General features: G+C 57.0%; 8 protein-coding genes across 8 annotated transcripts; 4 read left to right on the top strand and 4 right to left on the bottom strand.

The window, feature by feature from the left end:
• Positions 1-563: 563 nt before the first annotated feature.
• On the top strand, positions 564-4,240 carry CHGG_05311 (uncharacterized protein; the record flags this gene model as incomplete). Its single annotated transcript, XM_001221405.1, has 3 exons — positions 564-762; positions 960-2,989; positions 3,041-4,240. The coding sequence occupies 3 exons, from the start codon at positions 564-566 to the stop codon at positions 4,238-4,240; spliced, it is 3,429 nt and encodes a 1,142-aa protein (XP_001221406.1).
• Positions 4,241-5,989: 1,749 nt separating this feature from the next.
• CHGG_05310 (uncharacterized protein) lies at positions 5,990-7,681 on the bottom strand (the record flags this gene model as incomplete). The annotated part of the gene is made up of 1 exon (XM_001221404.1): positions 5,990-7,681. One exon carries the CDS (start codon positions 7,679-7,681, stop codon positions 5,990-5,992), a length of 1,692 nt encoding a protein of 563 aa, XP_001221405.1.
• A 5,777-nt stretch (positions 7,682-13,458) lies between these two features.
• On the bottom strand, positions 13,459-13,946 carry CHGG_05309 (uncharacterized protein; the record flags this gene model as incomplete). Its single annotated transcript, XM_001221403.1, has 2 exons — positions 13,459-13,677; positions 13,926-13,946. 2 exons carry the CDS (start codon positions 13,944-13,946, stop codon positions 13,459-13,461), a joined length of 240 nt encoding a protein of 79 aa, XP_001221404.1.
• A 781-nt stretch (positions 13,947-14,727) lies between these two features.
• On the bottom strand, positions 14,728-15,239 carry CHGG_05308 (uncharacterized protein; the record flags this gene model as incomplete). Its single annotated transcript, XM_001221402.1, has 2 exons — positions 14,728-15,034; positions 15,175-15,239. The coding sequence occupies 2 exons, from the start codon at positions 15,237-15,239 to the stop codon at positions 14,728-14,730; spliced, it is 372 nt and encodes a 123-aa protein (XP_001221403.1).
• A 575-nt stretch (positions 15,240-15,814) lies between these two features.
• On the top strand, positions 15,815-18,290 carry CHGG_05307 (uncharacterized protein; the record flags this gene model as incomplete). Its single annotated transcript, XM_001221401.1, has 6 exons — positions 15,815-15,972; positions 16,055-16,107; positions 16,447-16,469; positions 17,521-17,617; positions 17,688-17,837; positions 18,064-18,290. 6 exons carry the CDS (start codon positions 15,815-15,817, stop codon positions 18,288-18,290), a joined length of 708 nt encoding a protein of 235 aa, XP_001221402.1.
• Positions 18,291-19,818: 1,528 nt separating this feature from the next.
• Positions 19,819-20,691, top strand: CHGG_05306 (uncharacterized protein; the record flags this gene model as incomplete). Its single annotated transcript, XM_001221400.1, has 3 exons — positions 19,819-19,887; positions 20,062-20,080; positions 20,423-20,691. The coding sequence occupies 3 exons, from the start codon at positions 19,819-19,821 to the stop codon at positions 20,689-20,691; spliced, it is 357 nt and encodes a 118-aa protein (XP_001221401.1).
• Positions 20,692-22,330: 1,639 nt separating this feature from the next.
• On the top strand, positions 22,331-25,406 carry CHGG_05305 (uncharacterized protein; the record flags this gene model as incomplete). The annotated part of the gene is made up of 2 exons (XM_001221399.1): positions 22,331-23,672; positions 23,800-25,406. The coding sequence occupies 2 exons, from the start codon at positions 22,331-22,333 to the stop codon at positions 25,404-25,406; spliced, it is 2,949 nt and encodes a 982-aa protein (XP_001221400.1).
• Positions 25,407-26,436: 1,030 nt separating this feature from the next.
• Positions 26,437-27,109, bottom strand: CHGG_05304 (uncharacterized protein; the record flags this gene model as incomplete). Its single annotated transcript, XM_001221398.1, has 2 exons — positions 26,437-26,575; positions 26,802-27,109. 2 exons carry the CDS (start codon positions 27,107-27,109, stop codon positions 26,437-26,439), a joined length of 447 nt encoding a protein of 148 aa, XP_001221399.1.
• Positions 27,110-27,440: the final 331 nt, after the last annotated feature.

Raw genomic sequence — 27,440 nt, 5'->3', positions numbered from 1 at the left:
CTCTTTGATACCAACCTCGATCGAACCACAAGCCGAGCCCGACATCCTCAAGATCCCGCGAATCTGACACGCCGAACGCGGAAGCAGGAAGCTCAATCGATCCAGATCTCTTGCGCCGCATCGAGCTGGCACAGTAAAACGACCCGACCCGTAATACCGACCTCGACGTTGGCTCTTTGATATATCTCTCGACCAACCCGCCGCACATTCCACCCTCTTGTGTTCTAGACTAAAACCTCCCATTCCACGACGCTTCGAGGCCCTGGTGCTCCCGAGACACAAAGCCAGGTACAAAAACACCACAAAGCGAACCATACCACAGCGCATATTTGGAGATCGGAAGAAATAATAATAATGGGGCTGATATGATTCAAGCGTCCAAGGTGCGTGCTCACAGACCGCATCCGTTGTTCTCCCCCCCACCAGCTCGCCGTTTCCATCCCAACCCGTTCCCCAACGCACCGGTACCCTTTCCCTCTCGAGTCAGTCTCGATCCCCATACCCTAACCGGCCATGCCCTTGCCCCATTGACGCAACCGCAACCACCACCATGCCTGTTCATTATGGCTCTGCATCGGGACCGTCGCCAGTCTGGCCCACCGAGCGCCTCATCAGCGACCATGGGCGCATTGCATGTCATTTCTCGCCAACATGACTTCCTCGCAGGCCACACGCTCCAGCCGGTCTCCGCCTTCAGCGCCGTCTCCGGACTCGGTCTGTTCGACGTGGAGGACATGTCCAATTCCTTTATGCCTGGTGGTTGTGTGTGCTGCGCGGTTGCTTGTCTTCCTAATCCGCCCCATCATTTGCATTCTCATCATTCTTATTTTCCCTTGTCTGCCCCTTGTGGTCTCTGGTGCAGCCCTGTCTATCCCTAGCTCACGGCAACCATTGTCACCTACATACCATACCAAGCTTGTCGGGATTCCGTTCTGACCGGGCCGCCATGTCTTCTGTAGATCCATTATACGACCGTCTGCGACCCCAGCCACTCTACAGCTCTATTGACGGCTCCGTCTACTACGAGCCGCGCCGACCACCAGAGCGCGGGTTCCCACGTCCGTTGATCCAGTCCCGCCAGTGTCGCCCGCACTCGATCCACATCCTCTCATACCCCTCTGGCTTTGTGCCGCACGATCTCCGGCCCCCCAAACCGTCTGGGCGCAAAGCGACAAGGCACGAGAAACAAGACGAAAAGAAGAGGAAGAGGGAGGAAGCAAAAGAAAAGAAGAGGGAAGAGAAGGTGCGAAGGAGGGAGGAAGAGCGGCGCAGGGAAAACCAAGAGAAGAGGCGATCTCTACGATCTCTGCGATCGCTACCACCGGGCAGCGAAAAGGTCGGCAGGGTCATCGACAAGATATTCGCCGCCTTCTCCAGCACCCCGAAACCGGCACCCACCGTATCCGCAACCCCAACCCGAACCCCGAGGACAGAGTCTCGACCGTCCAGCTTCATCAGTTTCGCTCGCAGGCTATCTCGGCTCGAAATAGCACCTCCAGAGCCGATCGTTGTTGAAGAACCAATCGCCGAACCGTCCGCCGACATGATGACTGGTGCCGCTGTTCCCCGGCCCCGCGCCGCAACCACGGCCGCCACGTCGACCAGCCGGAATAACATGATGTCGATACGTTCGGCCAAAACCATGATGAGCTCGTCTGTCTCCGAGGTCCAAAAGCCGGTTGCATCAGGTAGCGGCGTATCGTGTTCCATTCTCTTGGCCGAGCCCAACGTTTTCCTGACCGGCTTCGACCACGATAGCAACACCCGCCGCGGAGCCCAAACCACCAGCGCCCTCCTTCGCGGGAAGTTGCAGCTAAATGTGTCCAAGAACGTCAAGATCAAGTCTGTCTCCTTGACACTAGTCGGCAAGGCCAGGACGAATTGGCCCGAGGGCATCCCCCCGGCGAAGGCAGACTTGTTCGAGGAGCAGACCCTCCGCACCCAATCACTGGTCTTCTTCCGGGCCATGCACCAAGAGATGTGGGATACCGAGTACGGCAGCCAGTGTACCTATGTTCACAAGCCCACTGGCTTGATGGGCGCTCTACAGCCAACTGCCTCCAGCGGAGCTCTCCCGATCCTCGGCAAGGGTCGCAACAGCACTCTTACCGCCAAAGAGTACAAGAAGCTCTCGTTGCAATCCGTCAACTCGCGGAGCTTTGGCAAGGGCGATTCCCCCCATATCAACCCGGTCCAGGCAAAAGGGTACAAGGTGTTCCGTCCAGGTACCTATGAATACTCCTTTGAGCTTCCCCTCGACCACAGCCAGTTGGAAACGGCAAAACTGCCGTATGGGTCGGTCCGATGGGACCTCGAGGCTGCCGTGGAGCGCGCGGGCGCCTTCAAGCCCAACCTCCACGGCTCGAAAGAGGTGTCGATTGTTCGTTTGCCTGACCAAATGTCGCTTGAGACAGTCGAGCCCATCTCGATCAGCCGGCACTGGGAGGACCAGCTGCACTACGATATCGTCATCTCCGGCAAGAGCTTCCCTATCGGAGGAAGGATGCCCATTGCCTTCAAACTCACGCCGCTGGCCAAGGTGCAGGTCCACAAGCTCAAGGTGTATGTAACGGAAAGCATCGAGTACTGGACCAACAACCGCCATGTGACGCGTAAGGACGCCGGCCGCAAGATTCTGCTGCTCGAAAAAGCAGCTGGTAAGCCGCTAGATAAGCAGTACTCGGAAAGCGATATTCGCGTGCTCAGCGGCGGCGAGCTTGCTCCCGATCAGCGAGAGGATGCTCGGCGGATGGCAGCACGCCGCAGGATGAGGGATGCCTCTCGGAACCGCGGCGTCGCCCAACCGTTGCCTGAGCCGAGTGACAATCTTTTAGGCGATCTCGACCTCGGGCTCGAAAGCTTCTGGGGCAGCACCGAGATTGAGATGAATGTTCAACTTCCGACATGTGACATGATGACGCGCGACAAGACGCTCCGGCTGCACCCCGACTGCAGTTGGAAGAATGTCAATGTCTTCCATTGGATCAAGGTAGGCTGACATGCGTAATCACTCTCCTGAACCCGACGCTAACCCTTCCAGCTCGTCATGCGCATCTCTCGGGCAGACCCCGACGATCCCACTGGGAAGCGCCGCCGTCATTTCGAGATCAGCATCGACAGCCCATTCACCGTTCTCGACTGCCGCGCCACCCAGGCAAACACAGCGCTCCCGCGCTACTGCGGCAGCGACCGGCCGGTCCTCGAGCAACGACAGCAAATGTCGTGCGGCTGCCCCGATGCCCACCCACTAGACGCGGGGGCGGCGGCATTATCCCGGCCCCTGACCATGGTCGAAGAGGACACCATCAGCCTCAACGGGCACCGGCTACGCCTCAACTTCCCCCTTCCGTCAGGACTCCCGAACCTGCCGCAAGCAGCCCACCTCCAAGCCGCTGCTGCCAACGCGAGAGCCAACGGACGGCCGGACAGCTCGCACGTTGCCCGCCCAGAAACATCCCTCACCCCCGTCGACCCCGAACGCCCAATCCACCTCCTCCGCCACCCGTCGCACAACCCCCCAGCCTTCGACGCCGACCAACCGCCACCCACCCTCCCTCTCCAAACACCCCCACCACACTACGACATCATTGTCGGCACCCCCAGCGTCGACGGCCTCGCGGACTATTTCGCCCGGCTCGCCGCCTACGAAGGCGACTGCGACGGCGACGGCGACACAGACAGCACAGGGCTAGGCATCACACCTCCCGCCTCGGCAAACACCGGCACCGCCACCGGCGAGACCACCGCCACCCAGACCCAGACCCAGATCCAAGACCAGGCGCAAGAAGTCACCGCCGCCGACAGCGACAACGACAGCGACACCAACACCATCGGTCCGGACACGGCCGACACCGAACCCACGCCGGCGGCTTCGGATCCAACCTCCTCCTCGGCAGCTGACACCCCAGTGGTGGCGGCGGACGCGCGCGCTGCCGAGGTGGATCCGTTTAGTGCGCTGCGCTTCCCACCACCCGACGACGATGGTAATGGTGCGGGCGTGGGTGCGGCGGCAGGTGATGCGGCGGTAGGGGACGCGGAGTCGGATGAGGAGGAAGAAGAAGAAGAAGACGATGAGGACGTGGAGGAGGGCCGGGCAAGGCTGCACCGCGGCGGGCGGGTCAATGTGGCGAATCCGCGCACGCCGGGGGGCAGACTGGTGCCGAGTCGGAGTTTGGAGATTGAGCGGCCGATGGTGAGGTTGGATATGACGGGGGTTTTGATGCGGAGGGCGGGGAGGTGAAACTAAGTGTGTGGGGGTGTGTGGGTGGTATGGGAGGGTGTTTGCTGGAGGAGGGTGTTTGCTGGGCATGTGTTTGTTAACGGGTGTGTGTGTGTGTGCATGTGCATTTGGAGGGGGAAGGGGTTGGCTGCACTGGGATTAGAGCGGCGTTCCACGTTGTGCTTTTGGGCGGCGGGTAGGTGTTGGTGATGATGATGACGCACCATGATAACGCCATGTTCAGTCGTATTCTGGGTTTGGTAATGGAGTTGGTGGCTCGGTTGTTCCGGGATACATCAAGGGGCGCGCTGCAGGGGGAGGAGGTTCATCTGGTTCAACAGGTTCAACATGTTCAGCAGGTTCAGCAGGTTCGACGATATACGACAGCATTTCACGAGGCATCTACGCGGCATGGCGTCTGTGGCATTGTTATAGCGTTGGGTAAGCTAACTTGGTTCAGTGGATGCATTTGTTGAGCGTTGGATGTTGGTATGTGGGGTGGTGTGTATATATACCCAGGACGAACAGGCAGGTTACAGACGGAATACAACCTTGACTGAATAAACTTTGATGGATTGGCGCTCCTGGCATCAATCTGGCGACGCTGCGGGTCTTTGCCGATGTTGACGGGTCCTCGGCAGGCTCGATGCTTTTGAAGTATCGCCTGCTTCCCACATGTTTTCTGATGAGTCACGCCGTACCATTCATAATGAGGTCTTGACATGACTTGCAGCTCTCTGCACCACCAGAAGAAACGTGTCCGCCACGGGTTTCTGAGACTGTCCATTGGGTTTTGTGAAACTCGAAACAAATATCTGCTAGCAGGAATCATTGACTTCCAATGGCGGGAGAGGACCGGAAACGGCGAAGGAGAAAGGATGGTTGGTTCTAGAAACCTTTGTCTAATTGGAGCGGAACGACGAAGGACGAAGGGGATGCGATGAGGCTGATGATTGATTGTACGTCTGTGAGCACCTAAGGATGGAACATACACTTGCGACCAGGCTCAAAGTCCTCTCTAATTTACGAGTGTTGGACGACCGGGAACGTTAGGCTTCTCCTTTTTCTCCCGGCGCCGTTTGCATACAGGGCGCCGGTTCGAGTGTGGGCATACCAAAGGTCGGTGAGATGCAGGTCCGCTTGCCGGGGTTGGAGTCACCGAGATGATATTGTTCTGGTGTTATGCCCTCGGTGAACATGCAATTGGGACTGGATAAACAAGCACTGGGATGGAGGAACCAAGTGAGATCGGGGGCGGGATATTGCTGCCCAAGCAGGCATGCTCGCTGGCATTTCGAAGCTTGTTTTCTCAATATTATCCCATGGAAGGGTACATTTCCATCCCGTAAACTCCAGGTTCGCTCACAAACGCTTGGTTCAACTTCGCTCAATGCCGACTAACCCGAAGCCTCTGGCCCTCTCCTCTCCTCGTGAATGCATGCCCCTCTAAGTAAGAGCCAACAAAAAACCGAAGCCCTTGCAGTCATAACTGCCGACGGTGGGACGACCACTCCGTCTTCATCGAAACCCGAATGCGAAGTGCCCTGTATCACCCATCCCGTCACGGGACACCAAACGCCACAAACCCATGAACCCCATGTGGGTTATAATACAATCCTCGCCTCCCAAAAGACGTAGTCAACCCCAATATTAAACGCCACATTATGCAGATGCATCGCAAAAATTCGCAAAGAAAAGTTTTAATAGTACAGAACTAAGTCTCGAGACTCAAAACGGACAAGAGTACTTTGGGGGTGGGGCGGTTGGCCCCTAGTACTGACCCGGGTACGGAGCCCCAGCCCGTGGAGTGAAGGGCAAATACTGGCCCCGGGATTGGTGGGCGTGCGGGTGCGGGTTCGGCAGCATCTGTGGGACGGCGTAGCCGGCAAGTCGGTGAGCGCCATCTAGAAACTCGGGGACGATACCGGTGCGATACTCGTTGCGCTTCCCGAGCGGCTGGTAGTGCATCTGGTTGGGCAACACCGGGTTCGGCAGGTGGTATTGCTGTAGGAACGCCGACGGCGGCGGGTAGAGCAGCGTATTGACATGTCGTACAGGCTTGTACGGGCTGTTGCGCTGCTGGAGGTAGATGGAGGGTGAGTGTGAGATCGGGGTGTGCAGTCCACTGGCGCCACCATTGCCCACGACGAGCGGAGACGAGGTCGGGTAGCCCACTAGCGTGTTCTGAGGAGACAGTCGCTTTGTCGGGGTTCCGTAATTGAGAGGCGGGAAGCTCGCGGTAGGCGTCATCGCCCCGCACGTGGCAGGCAGGGATGGTGGCGGAGCATATGTGGTGGTCGGGAAGACCATCGACATGGCTCGGACGCCAGATGCAAGAGGCGGCAGTGAGAGCTGAGCCTGCTGCGGTGCATACGCCGAAGTGGCGTATGCTTGGGCCTGCGTGACTGGCATATCGGTGGCCTGGGCCGTGTTCAGCGTCAAGCTAGGCAGATGCTGCCGGCCGTGATCCTGGGGCAGGCCGGACACTGGCCGTGGCTGCGTAGGAGCCACATTTCCCACAGTGTGACGGCTGAATTGTGCCTGAGAAGCTGTTGAAGAGTACTGCGCTGGCGCCTGCGACGGGAGCTGCCCCTGTCCGACTGGGGCCCGACTGGTGCGCTTGGCCGGGGGCTCGACCGAGTCGTCTTCAGGGAAACTCCGCTTCCGGTGCAAGTACGGTTGGGGTTTCAACTCCAATGGTGAGATTGCGTTGCCGCTACCATACGAGGCTACCCAATTCTGGTTGCCGTTCGTCATGGGAGCCAGATTGGGCGACTGCAAGGTGAAGGAATGCGTCGTCGATGCCAAGCCGGGGGCCAACGTCGCAGTTGGTGAGTGTAGGGGGGAGACAAAGTTCCGGTGTGATGGCGATGGGATCAGGAGCGGAGACGGTGTGGGAGACACGGTCTGCTGCGCTCGCTCCAGGTACGACCAAAACTGGGTCAGTTTGTCGAGCCACTGCTCCCATTCCTCGGCCGAGACCAGGAGGCTGTACCGCATGTTACTCAAGAACTCGACCTCCATGACGTGGATTTCGTTGACCGAGATGTTGGATACGTCGGCCCAGGTCTTGTTCGTGTAGGTGTTGTCGTCCAAGAACTTGTTGCCGAGCATCAGAGCTACCGTCAACAGTCGGTACTCGCTTCCCGGGCGGCCCCTGACCGTGGGATTCGCCTTCTTCAGCCGGTGGATGTAAAGCAGGGCGAGGATCACGACGTTTTGTGTGACCTGGGTGGTCGCCAGGACTGTCGAAACCCACTTCTTGAAATGCTGGCTCGCGGCCGCCGTCGGAGCCAGCGGTGGGACCGACGCTCCTGCAGCCAGCTTGTCCAGCCCTTCCACCTTCTCCAGCAGTTTTGTCGACTCAAACCAGAACAGCGCCGCCAACTCAGCCATGAAGTCCGAAATACTACCACCGCTCGGGCTGATCCGCTCCGGGATGTTCATGCTGTGTTGTGTCATCTTCGATTTCGCTAAGCTCTCGGCAGGTGAGGTTCCAACGGGCGGTGTTGGGCGCTGAGACTGCCGCGTCTTGTCGGATCGCTGGGTATATTCTGGTACTGATGTCGAGCCGAGCGTGGGAGGAAGACGCAGTTGAGGGCGCGGCGGATCGGGAGAAGGTTGCTGGTGGTTTAGTAGGCTGACTTTGGCTGGCGAGAGGTGCGGGACATCGCGAGCTGAGGTTAAAGACCTGCTCGTTTGGTACTGGGTCGTTCGTTCAAAGCCGGCCGCCGGCGATCGGCTTGCGGCATTGTTGGAGTGTAGGTGGAGGGGTGGTGCAATAGGTAATTCTCGCACGCCGGCATGTGTGGCACTTCGTATGTCGTCGCCATGTTCGTCTTGGTAGTCCGCGCAGAGGGACCGCGGGGGGGGAGAGAAAGACGAGCGTCGTGGACGCTGTAATTTAAGGAAGAGGACCGAGGTTCAAGTCATGGAAGACGAACGCCTGGTAAGTAGTGGGGGGCTTGGGTATTTCGAGGGCGATTCGGAGGGCTTAAGGTCGGTGACAAAACGCAAACGCGCGGATTCGATTGCCAGTTTTCGACGGGATGGCGGTTTGTGAGGGGCAGAGGCAGGTGAAGCCTGCGCACAAAAATCGGCACCAGTGAATTTCGGATTGGCCTCGGCGGTGGTGTGGCCCTCGCTCCTTCCTGCACTGGTACAACTTCCCACCACGATCTTCAGTGCTTCAAGAGCTTTGGCCCAAAATCCAAAATCGTTCCTGCCTTCTACATGCCCGGCTTCTTAGGTATCGCGGTTTTCGGAGGGGAGGAGAGACAGGGCACTAGAGTTCGGCTTCGAGAGAGGTAAGGGCAAGGGATCCCAGCTTCCACACCGGCAACAATGATGAAGCTGTTCAGCCTTCCAAGAGGTTTCTCGGCCCTCGAGGGGCTTTGTTGTCTTTGTCAGGAATTGGGGGTCGACGTAGCCGTAGCCGCAGGCTAGGCTTGGGTGTCTTATCAGGGTGGTTTCCGCTGAGGACCCTTCAATGGGGCACGCACGCAACGGGGGTGGTGGCCACGAGGGGTCAAAGGAGGGATATTCCACGGGCAATCGGATCGTTGAGGTCACCAAGGGAGGAGGGGGAGGGAGGAGGTGGCGGGCGCGATGGCGATAACGGCGACGACGGGATGGAGGAAAGGCAACGATGGCAACGATGGCAAGAGTCATGGAGGTAGGTCATGAATGGGGAGGAGGACCCCCAGGCAGTTGAAAACATCCATACCTCGCAATGGCCCATCCATGTGAGGCGGTTGCGGAGGGTGGTGTGTTGCTGCGTCTTAGTCCCGGTCGCCGCAAATGCTGCTAATTTACTTTGTCCCTGGTCGATGTCGTTGTCTGGGTGCAGTGCAAGGGTGGGTCACCGTGCCGCCGCGGTCATCGTGTTGCTGAACGGTACCTGGGACGGAGGGACGTGCAGGATTGCCGGCCTCCCAGATGCACCAACCCGACCCACAGAGGACCATGCCAGCCAATAGATTCTTGGCTGACTGCGCAGCACTCTCTTGACGGGGCCTTTTCTGTCCTTCCTGTCCTTCCTGTGATTCCTCTGCAAGATTGAGCGGGCACGGCGGGCCCATGCGAGCCAGCACACTTGCGGTCTAGCTCCGTTTTCTTTTTTATCTCGCCCGCCCAGCCGCTTTTCCTGTGCTGTGCGCCTCTTTTGGGATCTGTCTCGGGGATTGGCACAGCTCGCCACTAAACTCCATTTGCTGGGTCTTCGGCTAGGGCGTGCTAAGTTAGCAAGCTCTTCCCTTCCTTGTGCCGCCGCCGAGAATGAGAGCGAAGAACCAAGAAAAGCCCGGGATTTGCCTTGAGGCAAAGCAAGCAAAAAAGCGCTTTCTCTTCGCCATCAATCCCCGCACCATCGTAAGTCATTCGTACAGGCAAATAATTAGCGGGCTGCTTTGTCGTCACCACCGCATCGCACTTTTTGCATTGCCACAAAAACACAAAACACAAAACAGCATCTCACTTTTCCAACAAAACTGCGCCGAAACAGGTGACGCCAGGGCGGCCCCAGACAAGACCAAGACCAAGACCAGAAACCAAGGGACAGTCTGCTGCCGTGTGGGTTTTCCCAACAAAGTCCACACCCCCCGCCGCAGTTGCCGAAGGTCCTGTGTACAAGTAAAACACTCGTCTCCATATTTCATGGCTTGGGTCGGCGTTCGCCATCCATCGGTGGGACCCTTTTCAAGGGGGGCAGCAAAGTTGCAAAGCATTTCTGCTGAGCAGTGAGATTGTGAGATTGTCCCGAGTAAGAAAATGGCCCGGCAGGGATCAAGAAACCAAACCCTTTTGTCGCTCAAAAAACGGAGCAACTACAGGGGTGCTATGCTGCACAGCGTTGCGTACATTGATTCCATAGTGCGCCCAAAGAGTAATGGTTTGCGTCGTGGGTGCCTCGGGGTGGGTTGGATTGGATTTGTCCATTTCCTTCATTGCTTCCAAGGTACCTTGGCCCTCCGACGAACCTTGAACTCTTTCACACACCTCTTCCCACCAGCACAAACAGACGCAACCCCCAAGTGCCAATCGTCAGCCGCCCCCTTCATGGATCCGGCCGAAGGGGGGCGCTCGTCAATCTGCGTCGTCTCGGGCTTGGCTGCCCTGGTTGATGTCTCTGCCGTCCATCCCTTGGGAGCGGTGGGGGAAAAGGGGGGGCCAAAGAATGGGAACGGAACTGTGGGCGTCTCATTGCTGAGACCGACCTCTACCCAATGCGGTTTGGTAAAAGCGAACCAGCCAAAACTTCGGTTCCTTGTTGGAAGCTGATCCCGCCGAGAGAGTGCAGCTTGCGAAACTATGTTTGGTTTGGCCCAGGCTTGGGCGGCCTTTGGAAGGTCGCAACGGAACAAGGCGCCGCATGGCTGACACTAACGATTGCACAGCAATCCCGCCGGCCGTGGGATGCTGCAGGGCGCAGGATCCCTTGGAGACGTTTCCGGCCCCGAGAGTGGATTGGATCATGCCGCACAGTGCGGCCGTGCTTCTTTCTTTTCGCTAACTACCCAGCAATGGAACAGCTCGCCCAAACGCAAGACCCCCATTCCTCTCTTTGCCCGGCCAATCCAATCCGCCCAGCACGGAGGTGAAGCCTTTTTCTGATCGTAACCGGCCTTGTCAAACCGCGGAAAGGCGGAAACGTCGTGCACAGCAAACCCTTCTTCCACTGGGGATTCACTGTTGGTCTCCTCGGGCCCCCCGCTCGCTGCCGGCCGTTCTCGGCTGGAAAGAGAAACAAAGGGGCTGCTGACAACAGGACAGTGCGGGGAGGCGCACCCGAAACGGTCAAAGACTCTCGGGAAGGAAAAAGTCGTCGCCAGTGGGCGAGCAACTAACTAGTTAACTAACGACGACCCAGTATGGCGGCGCTGGACAGGGACAGCAGCTGAGCAACTCGTGATTTCGGTTGTGTCGTCGGAGCCACCGCGCATTCGGCGCGGCGGTCACCTGAAACCCATATCATGCCTGAGCCGGATTGTCCTGGGTGCAATGATCACCCAACTGTTTGCCAGGAGAAACAAACTGACACGGACTTGGTCGATCCAGCTGGGAGAGAACGAATGATACGGACGTACGCAGGACGGGCATGGATGACTGACACGGTACGCCAGGAGTCCGGTGGCTCTCCCTTCAACCCGCCCCGGCCGCGCTTGAGGAGAACAAGCGTTTGCTCTGCCTTGACTGTGGCACGTCAACCGCCTCCAGCAGAAGGAGGGGTCGGAATCAACCTCGCCGGTTAGCAGGCGATCCCGTCATCTTTCGCGAATGCGACCCATGCTTGCCAGGCCAGAAAAATTGTCAAGCCACGGAGGTGACGCTTCGTGTGTGGCAAAAGAAGGTTGCGCTGACTCTTGTCATCAACCCCGCATCTTGCCTGTCAGTTTTCGGATCGGGAGCCTGGTGGAGCAGGTGTGAAGGTCTGAAGAAATGGGAGAAACACACCATCTAAAAGACGGCTATGCACGTCAAGCGGGTCGGCTCTGCTGTGAAAGGTCAAAGGCCAGTGAAGGCGCAACTTCGGTTCGCAACCTGTCCAAATCCGCTGTGGGTCCCCGGAGCCCGAGGCGGAAGCACCGGGAACATTCAGGCTTTTGCCCCGGTGGTGGCCCTTCGTCACCCGGTCGTCGCACAGCAAACCCCTGCCTTTCGTTGTGCGAAGGCCGTGATCATTTCTCCATGTCAACCGACTTGCCTGAAAGTGTCGGATTCGGGCGCACCTTGGGCCCACCACACCAACCATCTGGTGTGGGGACAAGCCCAAACGCTTATCCCCATTCCAGAGCGCCCATCAGGAACAGAAAAAGACGGGGGCATACAGTGCGAAATCCCACACAACGCGGCCCAGGTGCCCAGCCGCTTCTTCAGGCCACCAGTTGAGGGAATGCGGTTGGTCAGACTCGTTGGTTAACAACTTCTTTATCCGTCAGTCTCCCAGCATGACGCCGCTCCGTGCGGCTTGGGCATGCTCGAGAGAAGGAGCTCCCGCAGGGAAATGCAAACAGCGAAACCCGAGCAAGGATAAACTTTTTGCGGGACACGGCATACGACATGGAATTTGCGCCGCTGGGACATACGAAGCTCTCCCAAGATGCTCCCTCGGGTCCCGGTCCCAAACAGGCTGTGAGTTGCATGCTGTCGTCGCGCACGCCGTGAGCCTGCGACGAATCACGAATCGGGGGTCGCCGTGGGGCAACGCCATGTGCCCAGCGATTGAGCAAGGCTGGGGCTTGAGGTCTCGGCGGCCTTGGAGAGATGCTCGAATGCTCGCTTGTGTGCGGAGCTTGCTCATTCGCGGACCCGCCCTCGGAGCCTTGATTGGGTTCGGCTTGCGGTTCAGGGGCCGTCTTTTGCGGCGGCTGAGATTGAAAAACCAGTTCTGGAACCTCGAGCCTCGAGAAAGGTCAAAAAAATGGCTCGCTGGAACGACATGCCCAGTCTCCTTCGAGCATGTGTCGTGCGTCGATCGACCAAGGGAAAACGGACTCATGTTAGCGCACCCTCGTGCAGGAGAATACGACCGCTGATAGTGGCCCTGTCACCCTGTCCCCTTTGGAGCAAAAACACCGTCGGTCAGAAGAGAGACACAAACTTGTGGCACAGATGGATGTCAAACAGCAGGCCACCGCCGTCTGGCAATGGTGCCACGCCCCCGTCCGTTGAGAACCCTCGACTGATCACCAACCGGCTTGCATCCTCGCGCTCCCTTCAACCTTGCGAACCTGGTTGGCTGATTGGCTGGTTAGCTGGTTGACTGTGCTGGCCGCCTGGCTGGTTGAATCTGAAGTTCAGGCGTTCAAGCGTCACAGTTGACGCCCCACAATGGAACCCGCCGCGTTGAGACTTGATTCCTGCTGCAACCCGCGTTCAATCCCATCACCAGGCAGCGTGCATGTCGCAAAGATAGGCAGGCAGTCGCGCAGTGTGGTCCGATAGTGGGGATGAGAAAGTACCGAATATAATAGGACGTAATCGAAGGTCGGTCAATGACAGCGGTCAACGGAAGGTCGTCCGAAGTGGGCGTGATTAAAAAACCTATCAGGGTTCGGACGGTGGGGAATCGTTCACTACCGCTCCTATTTTTTGCGTTGTGACCTTTCGCGTTGCAAGCGACCGAAAAGGAGCGATTCCGAAGGACGAAGTACCTAGCGAGTCGAGAATCACCGGTGCCTTTCCTGGTGGAGAAACGAGTTTCCAGAGTTTTGCCGGGATTGGCATCGTTATCGTCGGAATTAATAAACCAGATTGCTAGATTGCTGCATGGCTTGTCCCAGCGTCATCAATTCAGCAACGCTCCGGGCTGTGTCGACTGAGCTTTGCGTGATGCGGCAAGGAGCAGGCTCACACTCATTGGGTGGGATACCGGAGCACGTCCCAGGCGAGCGAAGCTCCAGGACAAGGGGATTACCGAGGCTGGTGAGGCGCAGGACGACGCTGTCATCTCCAAGCATCTGCATTCCGACTTGTTGTTTTTTTGTCTAGTTAGTTAATCGATGAAAAGCGAACACTGCCACGAAGCGATGCGGTCGAGATTTCTGGATGTTGATCTCTGGATGCTGATCTCCCAAGCCCACTTCGATCGAGTTATGGTGCAGGTGGAGGGGGGCCGTCGCCTGCAGTGCTTTGACAAGAGTGTTCACGTCTCATATCGTTCCTGCTCGAGCAAACGACAAAACGGAATTCTCCCCACCCAACTCACGCCAATCAGGACAGGAACCATGGCTGAACCCGTCTCCACGTCAGCGGCCGACCGCCGTTTAACCGAGCCGATGCTTGGCTTTGATATTCACTTCTCAGCGCTGTGAGCTGCTCCTCCGGTCCGTTATTCCTGTTCCTCAATATCAAGGGAGACTCTGGGATTATCTCATAGTCGCCGTGTGTTGCGCGCTTCAGAGGTAAAGGGCTATAATCTGTAATCAGTAACACATGGTTATCGGAAACGGAAGTTGCTGGCTTTGGAGCTCGCCTGCTCGCCTTCCTCCGTTTCCACTTTCAAGCTTCCACATGGAACGCCACACAGTGTCGAAATTGCCAGTCTCGGCGAAGCCCAGAACCGCACGAGCCGTGCTTCATTGGAACCCACATGGGTGTTCTTGCGGACCAATCAGACACAACGAATACCCAAAACGACGGGCTGCCTGAGACGCCCTGATCCCTCCACACATGCCGCCCAGGCGGGCCAACAAAACCACAAACCAAGCCCAACTGCTTTACATCCATCCCTGACGCTGTCGCATCACGAAAATCAATGAAGGCGCGATGGCTGTTGCGCCTGCACCCGCGCCCTCGCCCTCACCCGGCGCCCCCCGCTCCGGAGTCCACAAACAGGCGGTCTTCCACACGGCTGGTCGCTTTCTCTGTTTATTTGACAACGAAGGCGAATCATGGGTCGCGAGACACGGTGCATTCTCGCGATCCACGGGGATTGCCCCTCGGTTCGTTGTATCGCCGTCACCCCCAGGGCTGCAACCTTTTGTGCTTCTCCGCCATCATCCGCCACTCTAGCTCTGACGACCCGTCGGGTGATCAGAGTTGCAGCCCGGAGCCCGATCAACTTTCCCATCGTCGACGTCGCCGCCCCATTTGCGTGGAGAAATCGGACAGACATTCTGAGCAAGCTCGCTGGTGTCTTCTTCACTGGTACCTGAGCACCTGAGCATCTGAGCACCTGAACATCTGAGGCTGCTTCCTGCCGAGCGACCTACCCAGGTTAATTGCTGCTCCTGAGACGTCTCACGACTTGCCGTTTTTAGAGGGAACTTGGGGATGCATATGCAACAAAACGGCACAGCGACCCCATGAAGCCGCCTGCGGGACGTCATCACCAACTGCGTCCTTCGTATGTGCGCGCATCCCAGCGTGAGCAGCCATGTTCTTGCTGTGCCCCTCCTACCCCAATGGGGCAAGAAACGAACCACCAAATGACGACTGCGCGGCACCCCACTCACGGCCCGGCATCATTCCGGCTGAGTTCGGAGGGCGGGATCGGGATCCCATGGCACCAAGCCTCCATGTGCCCGGAGAAACCTGAAGGCGTCCATCTCGCCGTGGCCGAAAAGCCCGGCCACCCAAATGAGGCGCCCCGTTTAGGTACCTAACATGGGAATTCTTCCATGCCACCTGACAGCCGCGAAGCCAAAGCCGCCGCCAACAACAACGGAATCATCTCGTTGGCCGCAAACCCGAAACAACTCGCCTGCGCTCAGCCGCTGAGTCTGTCGCACATTCACAGACTCCGAGCCAGCGGTACCATTCTTTTGCAACAGACACCCCATTCAATCCCATGCCAGCCCCACCAAGCCACCCATGCTTTGATACGAATATATCCTCTGATATCCAAACCACTAATCTGGAATGTTACCCCGTCCGAAACGCAGAAGCGCTTTCGGCTATGTCGATCAAAGTTGCCTGCTTCCGTGCAGCCCTCGCCCTCCCTCGCCCTTGCGTCCCCGCCGCCCCTCCTCACACGGCCCAGGTTGAGTTATCCATCTCTTATGTGACCTTTCCCAGAGCCAATGAAGACCCAACGCCCAGCTTTTTTGCATCTTCAAGTCAGCTCATCAATACAGCCGGGCACTCCGTCTTCCCATGTCCGACCAAACCGCCGACATCCCCCTGCGACCTTCAGACCTCTCAGCGTTGCGAAGGCACAAGGTTATGGCCCTTCCAGCTCCATCCAGCGGCCGCCCCGACGAATCGGAATCCTTCCTCCCCATCTACTGCATTGCTATCAACCTTGTGGCTCGGTTAGTATAGCTTTTTCGCCCTGGGGTCTTTGTTCTTTTGCTCAGGTAGTCGTGCCATTGACACACATGACTGGCGATGCAGGTGGGAAACCTGGGCACAGCCTGAACAGGGCAAGATGTGCACAAATCCCATCGGTATGACTTGTGGGTGTTCTCGTAATCTCAACAGACAAGCTGTGTCGTCGGGGGTTGTACACAGTAGAGTTGCTCTCCAACCACCGCCTCCGGAGCTTGTCGGCGAGCGCCCCGGCCGATGGAGGAACCACCAGTAGCATGTTATCGTCCTGATACTCTTTCTCGCTGGCTAGTGAAAGTCTGAAAATTTAGGTGAGGCCGTAAAGATCCCATACCCAGACGAATAAGCTCCGTCAAGGGTCAATATCAGACACCGTGAGTCCCGGTCCATCATTGGGTATCAAGGGCGGCATACAGGCAGGAACTGCCGAGATCTGACGTGCGCCAACCGTCAACCAGAAAATAGAGAGCCTGAGGAGATCGTAAGTATGGTCCTTGAAACACTCTTGGTTACCGTTGCAACTCCCGGTCATATGGAGGGTTGGCAGCTTTAGTATGGCGTTCCCATATTGGGCGGAATCATGGATTTCTACGAGGCTCAACTCGTACTGACGGCTACCTCCGCCCACGCCATCCTCCCAGCATGAAACTGGCCAAGCAAAAGGTGAAGCCCTTTCATGAAGCTTACAAATTCGGTGGGATTGAATGGCAAGAAGCCTGGTGAGTGGCCGAATGCATTCCTCATTCTTTGTAGCAAACTTGAAATGATAATACCGGCGTCAGGTACGAGGGTCTCCTCCGATCTGAATTTCCAAGCCAAAGACAGTGAGCCGAAACTACACCCCCAAAGAGATCTTCTCGTCGGGCCAAAGAAAACACACGCGTAACCATCTCTGGAATGAAGGGTGGACACACCCTACCCTACAGTTGCCAAATGGCGTGACAACGAGTTTCTGAATATGGGCTGGCGAGGTCCCTATGGCACCTACAAACAACACGTTCCACACCTTTTACATCTCCCACTTGGTTCAGAACCTCTTAGCTATAACCCTAACCAAAGGCTGCTTGAGGAACTAGAACCGATATACAAACAGCCGTGGAGGGTCATTTAAAGGGGGAACGTGGCAGGGAAGATACCCTCGTGGTGCCGCCAATCGGCATCTTGATAGCAGTACGAACTTAGACTTTAAAACTATAAGATGTTTGAGATATCGATATTTTCGCCCTATACTTCTTCTATAACTGATTCTACACGTTATTTAGCATGTTTTACATACAGGTCATGATCCTTCTGTTTGCAGATATTAGGACTTATAGCTTCGCGCTGGTGCTGGGTCTACTTCCCATATGGCGTAAATTGAGGAGAAACATATGAAGGAATGTAAGACTCCTTTTTCATCTTTTTTTTTTTTTTTTTTCTTTCATGGTTCTTTCCTTTCTCTTAGTTTACTTCAGTCCCATGTTGCTCTCAAACGTTGCTTGGCAACTCGTGGGTTGTGAACAAACTGCGAAATAACTAAACACTGTGCCTAGTCAAAACAAGAACGACCCAAACTGCTCTTCTCGTCTTTCGAGTTTACCTACAATCTGGTGCCTGGCGCGGGGAGGACTGTAATGCCGGAGGCCTGGGGTACGGGGGCTTTTGGGCAAATCAGATCGGGATGTCTCTAGGAGGCGGTTCAACCTGCCGTGCTGTACAGAACCGCTGAGAGGTGGCTATGGCTATACACCGGTCTACACGTATTTTCCGTCTCATCCATTCGTTTTGAAAGACGAAGCCAAAGGCCTTCCACATATCGCCAGTGGCGTGACGGACTCCGAGGATCCGAGGAGCGACAGCGTCCTACGGGGTGAGCTTCACGTCGCAATCGGCCTGGTCCAGCATCAGCTTCGCCATGGGCAATATCGCAACCACCACACATTCCCTGCAAGGCACCCACCCTCTTGCTATTATTCTACCCGAACCTGGGCAACTCACGCTGGCAAATCCCCATTGCCCAAACCGAGGTACTTCATTGGACCATTACTAACGAAGGAGATAGGTCCTCATCTTTTCGTTCCGGCACAACATCCAAGCCCGTATTACTCAGATTCATTACGACGGTCAGCATCTGGGGATTCGTCAGTCTAGGCTCCTTAGCTTCAAAGGCCCCGAGCCCACTCCCGATGCCTACCTCATGATTCGCTGGATGACGGCAATGCCGATTGGAGATACCGAATATAAAAGCCCTCGAGGCTCAGAGGACGTTGCAGAGGCCAATGAGGCCACGGGACGGGCAGAAGATGTTAATTTCAAGGCATAATGGGTGGCATTCTTCTATAAACACAAGGATTATTTCGCTGGCAATCAAAGTACCTTATTGGCATCGATCTCTTGCTCGCTGAAAACGATGGCTTCATGTAGAGTAAGCAAACAAACGAGCCGTTATTCTGAGCGAACTTGAACAACCCACGCTGGCATATTTTCATTGTCCATTCTGGGGTGTTGTGCAAGATTGTTATTCGACCTCGAGGCACATTACTCAGCAAACATCTTGATGTGCTCGGAGTTCTCAAGAATCCTGATTCGTTAGATTCTTCTTCATCATGCAATCTTGACAGATGGTCGGATAGCAATCATTGCATGGACTCAAGGACCTGGATCACTGACATCGACCGGAAGCTTCCGAGATCAACACATTTTGACAACACACAACTACGACCAAGGGCTAGGCGGTCTGATCACGAACTGCCCAACCTCCAGGGTTGCCTCCCGAGTCTGGTCTGATCTCGGACCGCCTCGAGTCTCGGCTGCTGCTGAAAGCCGTCACTGCTGTTCGGTGCTACAGACCGCACGGAATGAGCCGAGACAGGCCGAGTGCTATAGCCGGCCGGAGGGGACTCTTCTAGATGCGGGAGCTTGCTTTCGGCCGGGATACGTGTTGGGGTTTCCACTCGATCATGCGATTTCCGCCGGGTTGGTATTGGTGGAGAAAGCAACAACCCGAACAGCGACGGAGGGGGGAATCAACCCCAGAGGGACACATTTCGCAACAGACAACAAACCCGAGGGATTCTGCCTCTGAGGACGCCGTCTTACGGCCCCGTGGCTCTGTGAGCAGCCATCTTTACGAGGCTTTGACAGTGTCCCATCCAAGCCACCGGGGCGTCGAGGACATGATCCTGTGACACGGAACGCAGTGCCACTGCCTTTGAGCTCTGTGCTGGCACGGACAGCATGAAATCTATCCCAACACCATCTCGCATCTCGTGATGGCGATAGGCTCATCAGAGATCATGATCGATCGTCGGGTCATGCACCACATCCGCCGCTAGCGTAGCCCTCCATGTGGCTGTCCCTGATCTGACACCGCCGACCGGTCAAGAAGCCCCTCACTTGGCCCCGCCATCTATAGGCTCCTGCTCCCAGCCATCCGTCCTTGAGCCGCATGAGGAGAAGCTGACGTGACTTTGCCACCCCGCCCAGGAAGCGGTTTGACTTGACCGAACTGGCGATGTGTCCACGTAGTCTGCCCTGACTCCATCTGACGCTTCTCATCCATGCGGCTATGCGTCCAAGCCAAGCCGTCCTGGCCCTCGGTTTGCGGATAAATCAACCCTTCCTGACAAGAGCTTGCAGGCAGATGCGGCGGGGCGCAGGTAGCGGGGGTGTCTCGGTCCAAACACGAGAGACGCAAGCAATCTGTTGAGGAGGACGGGGGCCTATTATACGTGTCTGGAGGAGGCGGACGGAACCAAGCACTTTCACCGCCTGAGGTGGAGACAGGGGGCCTGGCTGTTGTTGTGCGCGGAACTCGATTCGATTTGTTGCGCGTCCGTGCTGGGCGCAAAATGCCCGCCTATGGGGTTCAAAATCGCGTATTTACCAATCCACTGGCTTCCTATTCTAGGCTGTTGCAGGTATGGCGGATACCAGCGTCCAAATAGAACGGCAGCCGTCCCTGGACACTAACAACTCGCCAACCGCCGAGTGGAGCAATGTTTGAAATCTGACTTGCAGAACAGACAACACTGGGGGCGGAGGAGTAACGGCGGTATGACCGTGCGTTCGCTACGAAGGTGGGGACTAACTAGGTCTGCACGTCCGGAGCAAGTGAGTTCGAGACTCTTCCAGCGAGAGGAGACAGGGACAGACAAGGACCGGCCCGCTGGGTTTGTGCCGTGAGTGGACTGCCAAGATTGAGCGGGGCCGGAGCCGGGTGGCCGATGTGTCCCGGGGCTGGGAGTGTCTTCCGGGGTTGGGAGTGTCTTTACCAAAACGCGTCTCGGAGCCGGAGGGATCGGTTGCCTCCCCTCAGCCCGTGACCCGGAGAGGGGGGCTTTTGCAAGCTTGGGCAGCAACCACGGGTAACACGATGACGGAAAAAGACAAACCACGGCGGAGTGTGCAGGTCGAGGCTGCTTATTATGACTGACCGTGTCTGACCATGTCTAGCCGCTACCTCCGAGCGATTGCGCGTTCCGCTCCTGACTGGCTCGGCCAAAGTGGCTTTTGACTTGTCTCTCACCGGGGTCCACCGTGTCTCGGCGAGCCGTTGGCCGGCCCTGCTTCGGTATTTCCTGACGCCGGTGGTTGTTGCTAGCAAGAATGACGAGTTGAGTATGCGAGTCGTGCATTGGCGGCGGCACGGTGCACCCAGGAACGGGCTCGAGAACCGCGAGTCTGGGCCTGTTCCCAGTTCTGAAGCTGGTGATTGTGCGTGATGGTCCGTGATGAGATGGTGCCTCGGGGCCATTGGGCGACCTAGAGTCCAGTCGGCGATGGAATGGGCGTGTCGGCATTGTCACAGCGGGCAGTTGGGCCCCCAAGCCCCAATCAAGATCCAGCTGAGGAGGGTGCAAGCCCAGGTGCCAATTGCCTCGCCATGGCTTGCAGAGGAGAGATTTCCAGCAAATGGCAGCAACGCGTGACTGTTGCGGTCCAGTCGTATGCGGACCAGGGCTTTTGGAAGGCACGAAGTTGGAAAATCGCGAATTGTGAAAGACCACGTCGAGGCATGTCGTGGCCTAACGATGCCCGAAAGCGGGGTTGATGTCACTCAGCAACCCCTCTGATTGGCTTGGTCGGCGGCCCCGTTCCTTCCCGCATTCAACACACGGAGCCGCTGACGCTTATTTCGGGTCGTGATGGACGGAAGGAGCCATCGCCAGCCAACGCCCCGGGGCCGGGCCTCATTGACAGCCCCTTCCCGGTTTGACGGCCTCACAGCTTGGCCGGTTTGAAGAGAATTCTTCCATTGCCGGGCAGCCTGGGCTGGGCAGGACAGCCTTGGCCGTCGCCCCTGTCAATCTCGTCAATCTCGTCAATCGCCGCCTCTTCTCTGGCTTTGGGCGCTGCCGCTGCTGCGAATGACAACTCGAACACGCGAGGCAGCCAGCCACAGACCAACCCCCCTCACCACCCAACTCCTCGAAGTTGCTCGTCAGACGACCCTGTCAGTCCGCCACTGGTGATTTGGCAATGGGTGGCAACTGAATCAACCCCAGCAGATGCCGAGTATGTGCGAGTGCACGCACGCAATGCCTGCCCCCTGCGAACGCCTGATTCCCAGATCCTCCTGTTGAGGCCTTTCCTTTCCACTGTTCCAGCACATTAGGCGCATCAGGTCTCGCTTGAGTGGTTCCGCTTGCTCTGCCCTGCCCTGCCCTGCCCTGTTTTTTTCCAATGAGGCGCCCTGCAAGTTGCCAGTGCAAAACACAAAAAAACGCGCTCCGAGGCCCGACCCGATTCGACGTCTCACCGTGTCCATGCCCAATGCCAGCCCTCCGATTTTTCCTCATCCAGCACTTCGCGAGGCTGTCTAGCCAGATTGAGAGTGACTCATGTAGTTGCAGGGCCGGCCAAGACGGTGAGGTCACACACAAGCGAGACGCCCGGTTTCTCACAGCTCTGGCTAGAGCCACTCAGTGCCAGTCTCGGTGTTGCTCTCCTGCGGCTCTCTCCACTGTATGCTCCCCGCCCGTGCTGGCATCAAAACCATGCATTGTGGGTGGATTCCCTAGCCCGCTTTGTCTCGTCTACTTCCCGAACTGCATCACATCGCCCTTGTCTGTTCGTCTCGTGCGCACAACAAATACAATTCTCGCCCTAAAGCTCGACAATTCCACCCGAAATGCCCGCCCGTGTCAACATTATTCCCAAGCCACACCATTACCACAACCCGATAGCGACTTGAGTCTCCTAAGAAGAGAGAACTCAGAGAGAACTCAGAGAGAAAGAGACACTCAGAGAGAGAGACACTCAAAGAGAGGCAAACAGAGCACAGACAACATCTGGAAGACATCACAGCACAACATCACTAGTCCACATCACGACATTCGCAAACACCACAGTCTTGCCTCGATGGAGAGGGAACGACAATACCTTCGACCGAGGGTAGGGGGCACCGTGACCCCAGGCTCCGAGACCCGGTCCTCCGGGCGCCCCGCCGAATGGCCCCAGTGGGAGCCGGAGAGGCAACGTGAGCATGATAGCGAGAGGGAGCAGCCCGTCAAATCCATCTTGAGGAAGACTGTTCGGCCGTCGACCAGGCCACGCCGCAACTCTGACACCTCCGTCACATCATCCAACTTCCACGGTGTAGGGAGCGACTCTGAGCTGGGGTCGTCGTCCGTTGTATCGTCGTCCGTTGTATCGTCGTCCGTTGTGTCGTCGTCCGTTGTGTCGTCGTCCGCTGCGTCGTCGTCTGCTGCATCGTCGTCATTGCCACAACCCGTCCCCTCCAATTCGACTGCCCTACCCAGGAAGGTCCTCAAGGCCAAGTTCCCAGGGATCCCCGCCGAACGTCAAGGAGTCATTAGTTTGAGACCATCGAGGGGTTCCTCGCCGAACACCCCATCCGTCTACCATGTGCCTCCAGTCCGCTCGGTCCTGAGCTCCCAGTATACACCCGACAACAGGCGCCATGGCCGCCGCGGTTCGTACGACCGCCATGACAAGCTCTACCACAGCACCGACCCCGAGACGGAGTCCGCCGTCTCCGAGATGTCTGACTTGTCCTCCACCACGGAAGCAACAACCATCATCTCGTCGCCCTCGGACTCCGGCGCCAGCGATGTGACACCTACTGAGACCGTCGCCAAGCCGACGCCCTCTGTCCGCTTCACACCCAGCGTCATCGGCTCCGAAAGCGTCGCCAGCTCGATAATAACCCCTGTCCGCAAGGCCAAGCCACGCCTTACTATTCGGGCGCCACCGCCCTCCGAAGCGGACCGCACCGTTGTCAAGAGCGGCAGCCGGTCAGTCCAGATCAAGATGCTCCCCCTCACTGCCGAGACCCCCGAGTCTCGGTACACCCGCGAGCTTGAGCGCTACCAGCAGGAGATGGAGCGCAGCATGATGCACAGGATCGACCTGCTCGAGGCCGACAGGGAGACGCTGCGTGAGAGCGAGGCGAAGCTGAGGAGGGAGCTTGACGACAACTCTACCCGCCTTACTACGCTCGACAGGGAGAAGGCGGCGCTTGAGAAGGAACGCAACACCGAGCGTAGAAGTAGGGAGCAGGTACTCGTCATGCTGGAGAAGCAAAAGGCCGTTTTTGACGAGTTCCGCAGCAATTTCGACTTGCAAAAGGCCATGCTCGAGGAGGTCGAGAAGGAGCGGGATGCCCATTGTCAGGGGGGGAGGCAAGAATGTACCTTCAAGGGAAGCTCGACGCCACTCGGCAAGTGTTTGACGAATACAAGTCCACGATGGAGCTGCAGAAGGCCATGATCGAGGAGACCGAGAAGGACCGGGAGGAAACCCAGGCATCCAAGGACAAGGTCGGGGAGCAGTTTGCGGCGCTGCAGAAGGACTACAAGAAGCTCCAGGGCGACCGCAAGCACCAAGAGGAGCTCCTGACCCCACCAGATCGCCGCTCTCGAAACCAGCAGGGACGCCCTTCCAGGAGCAGCGCGACAACAAGGACAAAGAAATTGCCGAGTTGCTTGCCAACCGCGAGAAGTTGCAAACCGAGATGGGTGTCTTGACTGCTCGTGTAACTGCTACCAAGGATGAACTGAAGGCTGCTGAGGAGGAACAGCAAAAGCTCAGGGATACCGCCAAGCAGGAGAGGAAGGCTGCCGAGGAGGAACAACAGAAGATCAGGGATACCGCCAAGCAAGAGAAGAAGGCGCTTCGGGAGGAACTCGAGGAGGAACACGCGGCTGCAAAGAACCGGGCCATTGAGTTGGAGCAGCAAAAGGTCGAGCTTGAGACGGCCAAGGCGCGCGTCGAGCAGGAAAAGGTGGAGGTTGAAGCCAAGCTTGATGCAGCTGAAGGGCAAATTGCCACGCTCAGCACCCAAGTAGATGTTTTTACCGCGTCTACCTCGGACCTCAACGCGACCATCGCTGTTCTTGAGGAGGAATTTTCGACATCCAAGGCCGAAGTAGCCAACCTCAAGACCCAGATTGAGGGCCTCGAATCCGACAAGGCCGATCTACAAAAGCAGATTGAGGGCCTCGACGCCGAAAAGACCGAGATGCAGGCACAGATCCACACTCTCAGCACCGACCTCGCCGGCGCCAAAGATGCCAACATTTCCATTGCGAGCCAGAAGCTTGATCTAGCGAAGGAGATGGCCGGAGTCAGTGGTGCGCTCACCACCGCGCAGGCTGAGATCACCAAGCTCATTGCCGAAAAGGCCGCCGCGCAGGCTGCCGCAGACGCCGAAGCTGCAAAGATCCCTGCATTGGAAAGCACGAAGGCTGAACTTGTCGGCAAAGTGGTAGAGCTGGAGGGTAAGGTCTCGGAGTCTGAAGCCACAATCACCGAGCTTCGTGGCAAGGTCACCGTGCTTCAGGGCGAAGCCGATAAGATCCCTGGCCTGTTCACCGAGAGGGTAGTTACAGAGAGCAAGGTGGCCGATCTTGAGAAGGAGGCCGCCTCCCTCAAAGCCAAGATTGCAGAAGTTGAGGCTGAGGCAGGCAAGCTTCCTCCTCTACAGGCGGCCAAGTCTGAGCTGGAGGGCAAGGTTTCCTCGCTCGAAGACCAGATCACGCAACTGCAATCTGAGCTCTCCAAAGACCCCGACGCCACTGCTGCAGCCCTCCGTGCCGACCTTGAAGCCAAAGGGCAAGAAATCACGCGCCGAATCGACGAGATCAATACACTCACCGCGGCTAACACTACCCTGTCCGTCCAGCTCGGCGCCACTCAGCAACAGGTCAACAGCCTTCAAGAGTCTCTCAACAGCGTAACCCAGTCATACAACACCGCCACCGGACAGGTCGTCGACCTCCAACAACGTGTCGACCAGCTCGCTTCCGCCTCGCGCCGCGTCAGACGATCCCGCACGTCGTCCCCGCAGAAAAAGGAGAAGGACCGCGACAGCAGCAGCGGTAGGAGCAAAAAGGACAAACACCTCATGGTCGTGCGGAACCCCGGCGACAGGGGCGCTCTGTCAGTCATGCTCCAGATCGCTGCTGCCATCTGAGACCCCCCTCCCCGGGTCCCGCCCTCACTCGTTTCATTCGCCCCTTGGCCCCCGACACCCGTTCCAAGGGACCCTCCCCTTCCTCGGTGATTATCAACCACTAAACGGGGCTTTTTGGACGACACAAACAGTGCAACTCATCAGGCGTGCGATTTCTAGAACTGAAAAAGTCCCCTGTCCGGCAGCGCCTCACCACGACCCCGAACTCAAGCGCCAATTTCGACCCCGCGGACCCTCTATGGATTCGGTTTGCGTCTTTCGTCCCGATTTGGGAACATAGAAAAGACCATCTTAACGGGACGCTGCGGAACCTCCGAGTCGGAGAGGCCCCGCGAATTTGGAAACCGGCCATATCTGCGCGGGGCTTCTTAACCCGCCCCGCGCGCCCCCGGGTTTACGCGTCGCCTGGAGGGGACCACCAAAAGGAAGGAAGATTTTGTGCTTCGGGCTGGCTCGATTGTCTTTTCCCCTGTTTCGTTTACTGTTCTGGTTCAACACTTTCCCCGAAGCATTCCTTCTTCCTTAATCGGCATTACATGTCATTTATCAGTTTGTCTTCATTTGGGTGGTATTGTTTGCAAAACTGTTTTCTATTTTCCCCCCTTGTCTATCATTTCACTTTTCATTCATGTCTTTCTGTTTGCATACATCTGTTTTTTGAGCGATGCTTTTTGGGTTGGCTTTGGTTTTATGACTGATGATGGGATTACCCCCCCGCGGGCCCCGCCTGTACAAGGACATCATGGAACGGTTTTTGCATTTTTCGTTTAGACTTGTCTTGGGCGCACAGCCTCTTTGTCGTGATGGGCGATGGTACCATTGTCGATTCATGACATGGGAGAGGAGGAAGCGCGCAAGGGGGATGGATGGGACAGGAGCATGTACAGCGATGGGGGTGCATTCTCAGGGAGGCGGATACGGGTAGCATGTAATGGGGATCGGGTTATGTAATGGGGGATAGGAGTAATGGTGTAATACGATGATGTTGGTGTTTACGTTTGCGTCTTGTTCTTTTGGTGTTGCTGTGCTTTCACGTGTGCTCGATCGAGCCTTGCGTCGCCCTGAACTCGAGGCTGCGTTCAACTCTCTGAAGCGAAGTGAAGTTGCGGTCCACCATCTGGCCCACCATCAGGGCCACCAGTAGCAGTCGAGCTTCACCACCCTTGCTTCTGGATGGGCCTTTTTTCACGGCTTGCTTCCCAGTGGTCAACTCGCCGGCGAATCAAAGTCGTGACCTGAGACCGCCTTTCTGGCTCCCCCAATTAGCCGACGGGTACGCCACCATTGGCTGCGTCAAACAAACGAGAAAACACCAACCCCCGAGCATCAACACGACGATGCTTCGGGGTCTTAGCTCGCGTCAACTTCGATAATCCCCACGTGTGCCCTCCTCACTTGAAGAGCACCCGGCGAAGTGGGCCAGGCGAGCAATCCATCGCGGCTATGGACCTCTTAGCATCGCCGTGGCATCCCAACAGGGCAAAGCCTGGGACCTTTCGGGATGCACGGGGGCTGCGGCGACGGACACTTTCGTTCCGATCTTGTTCGTTTTCCGTGGACATACTAGCACCATGCCGACTGCTACATCCAGCTGCGGAATCAATGGAACGGAGGTGGCCACGTCTTTCTGCGCCGGGTTTATCAGGGGGGTTGGACTTGGGGTTGAAGGCGGTGTGGCTGTATGTATGGGCATGAACATGCATTGTGGTTGCAGGCCATGCATGTAGGTACATGGGTGTTTTCGTTGAAGTCCGGGGTGGTTTGTGCCAGCAATGCTGGGGTAATTAGACGGAAATATGTCGAAAAGGTGTGTGATTGTATTCTGGGTGGGTGAGGTGGTTGTGTTGTTTGAAAGGGGTGGAATTAGAAATCAGGTCATAAATACCATGAGTTGTCCGTCCATGGTTCAAGGCCAACATCAACCAGCTCACTGGCCACCTTTACATTTACTCCCCATCGAGCTTGGAACTCGTGGCTAATTCTTGTGGCTCGGATGGGTTGATGCCAGGTCAGCATTCGACTGCAGAGGTCTTT

Source organism: Chaetomium globosum, genomic scaffold (assembly GCF_000143365.1).
Source record: "Chaetomium globosum CBS 148.51 scaffold_3 genomic scaffold, whole genome shotgun sequence".
NCBI classification, from domain to species: Eukaryota; Fungi; Ascomycota; class Sordariomycetes; order Sordariales; family Chaetomiaceae; genus Chaetomium; species Chaetomium globosum.
The sequence above is the reverse complement of the archived record's forward strand: the minus strand, read 5'-3'. Positions and strand labels throughout refer to the sequence as shown.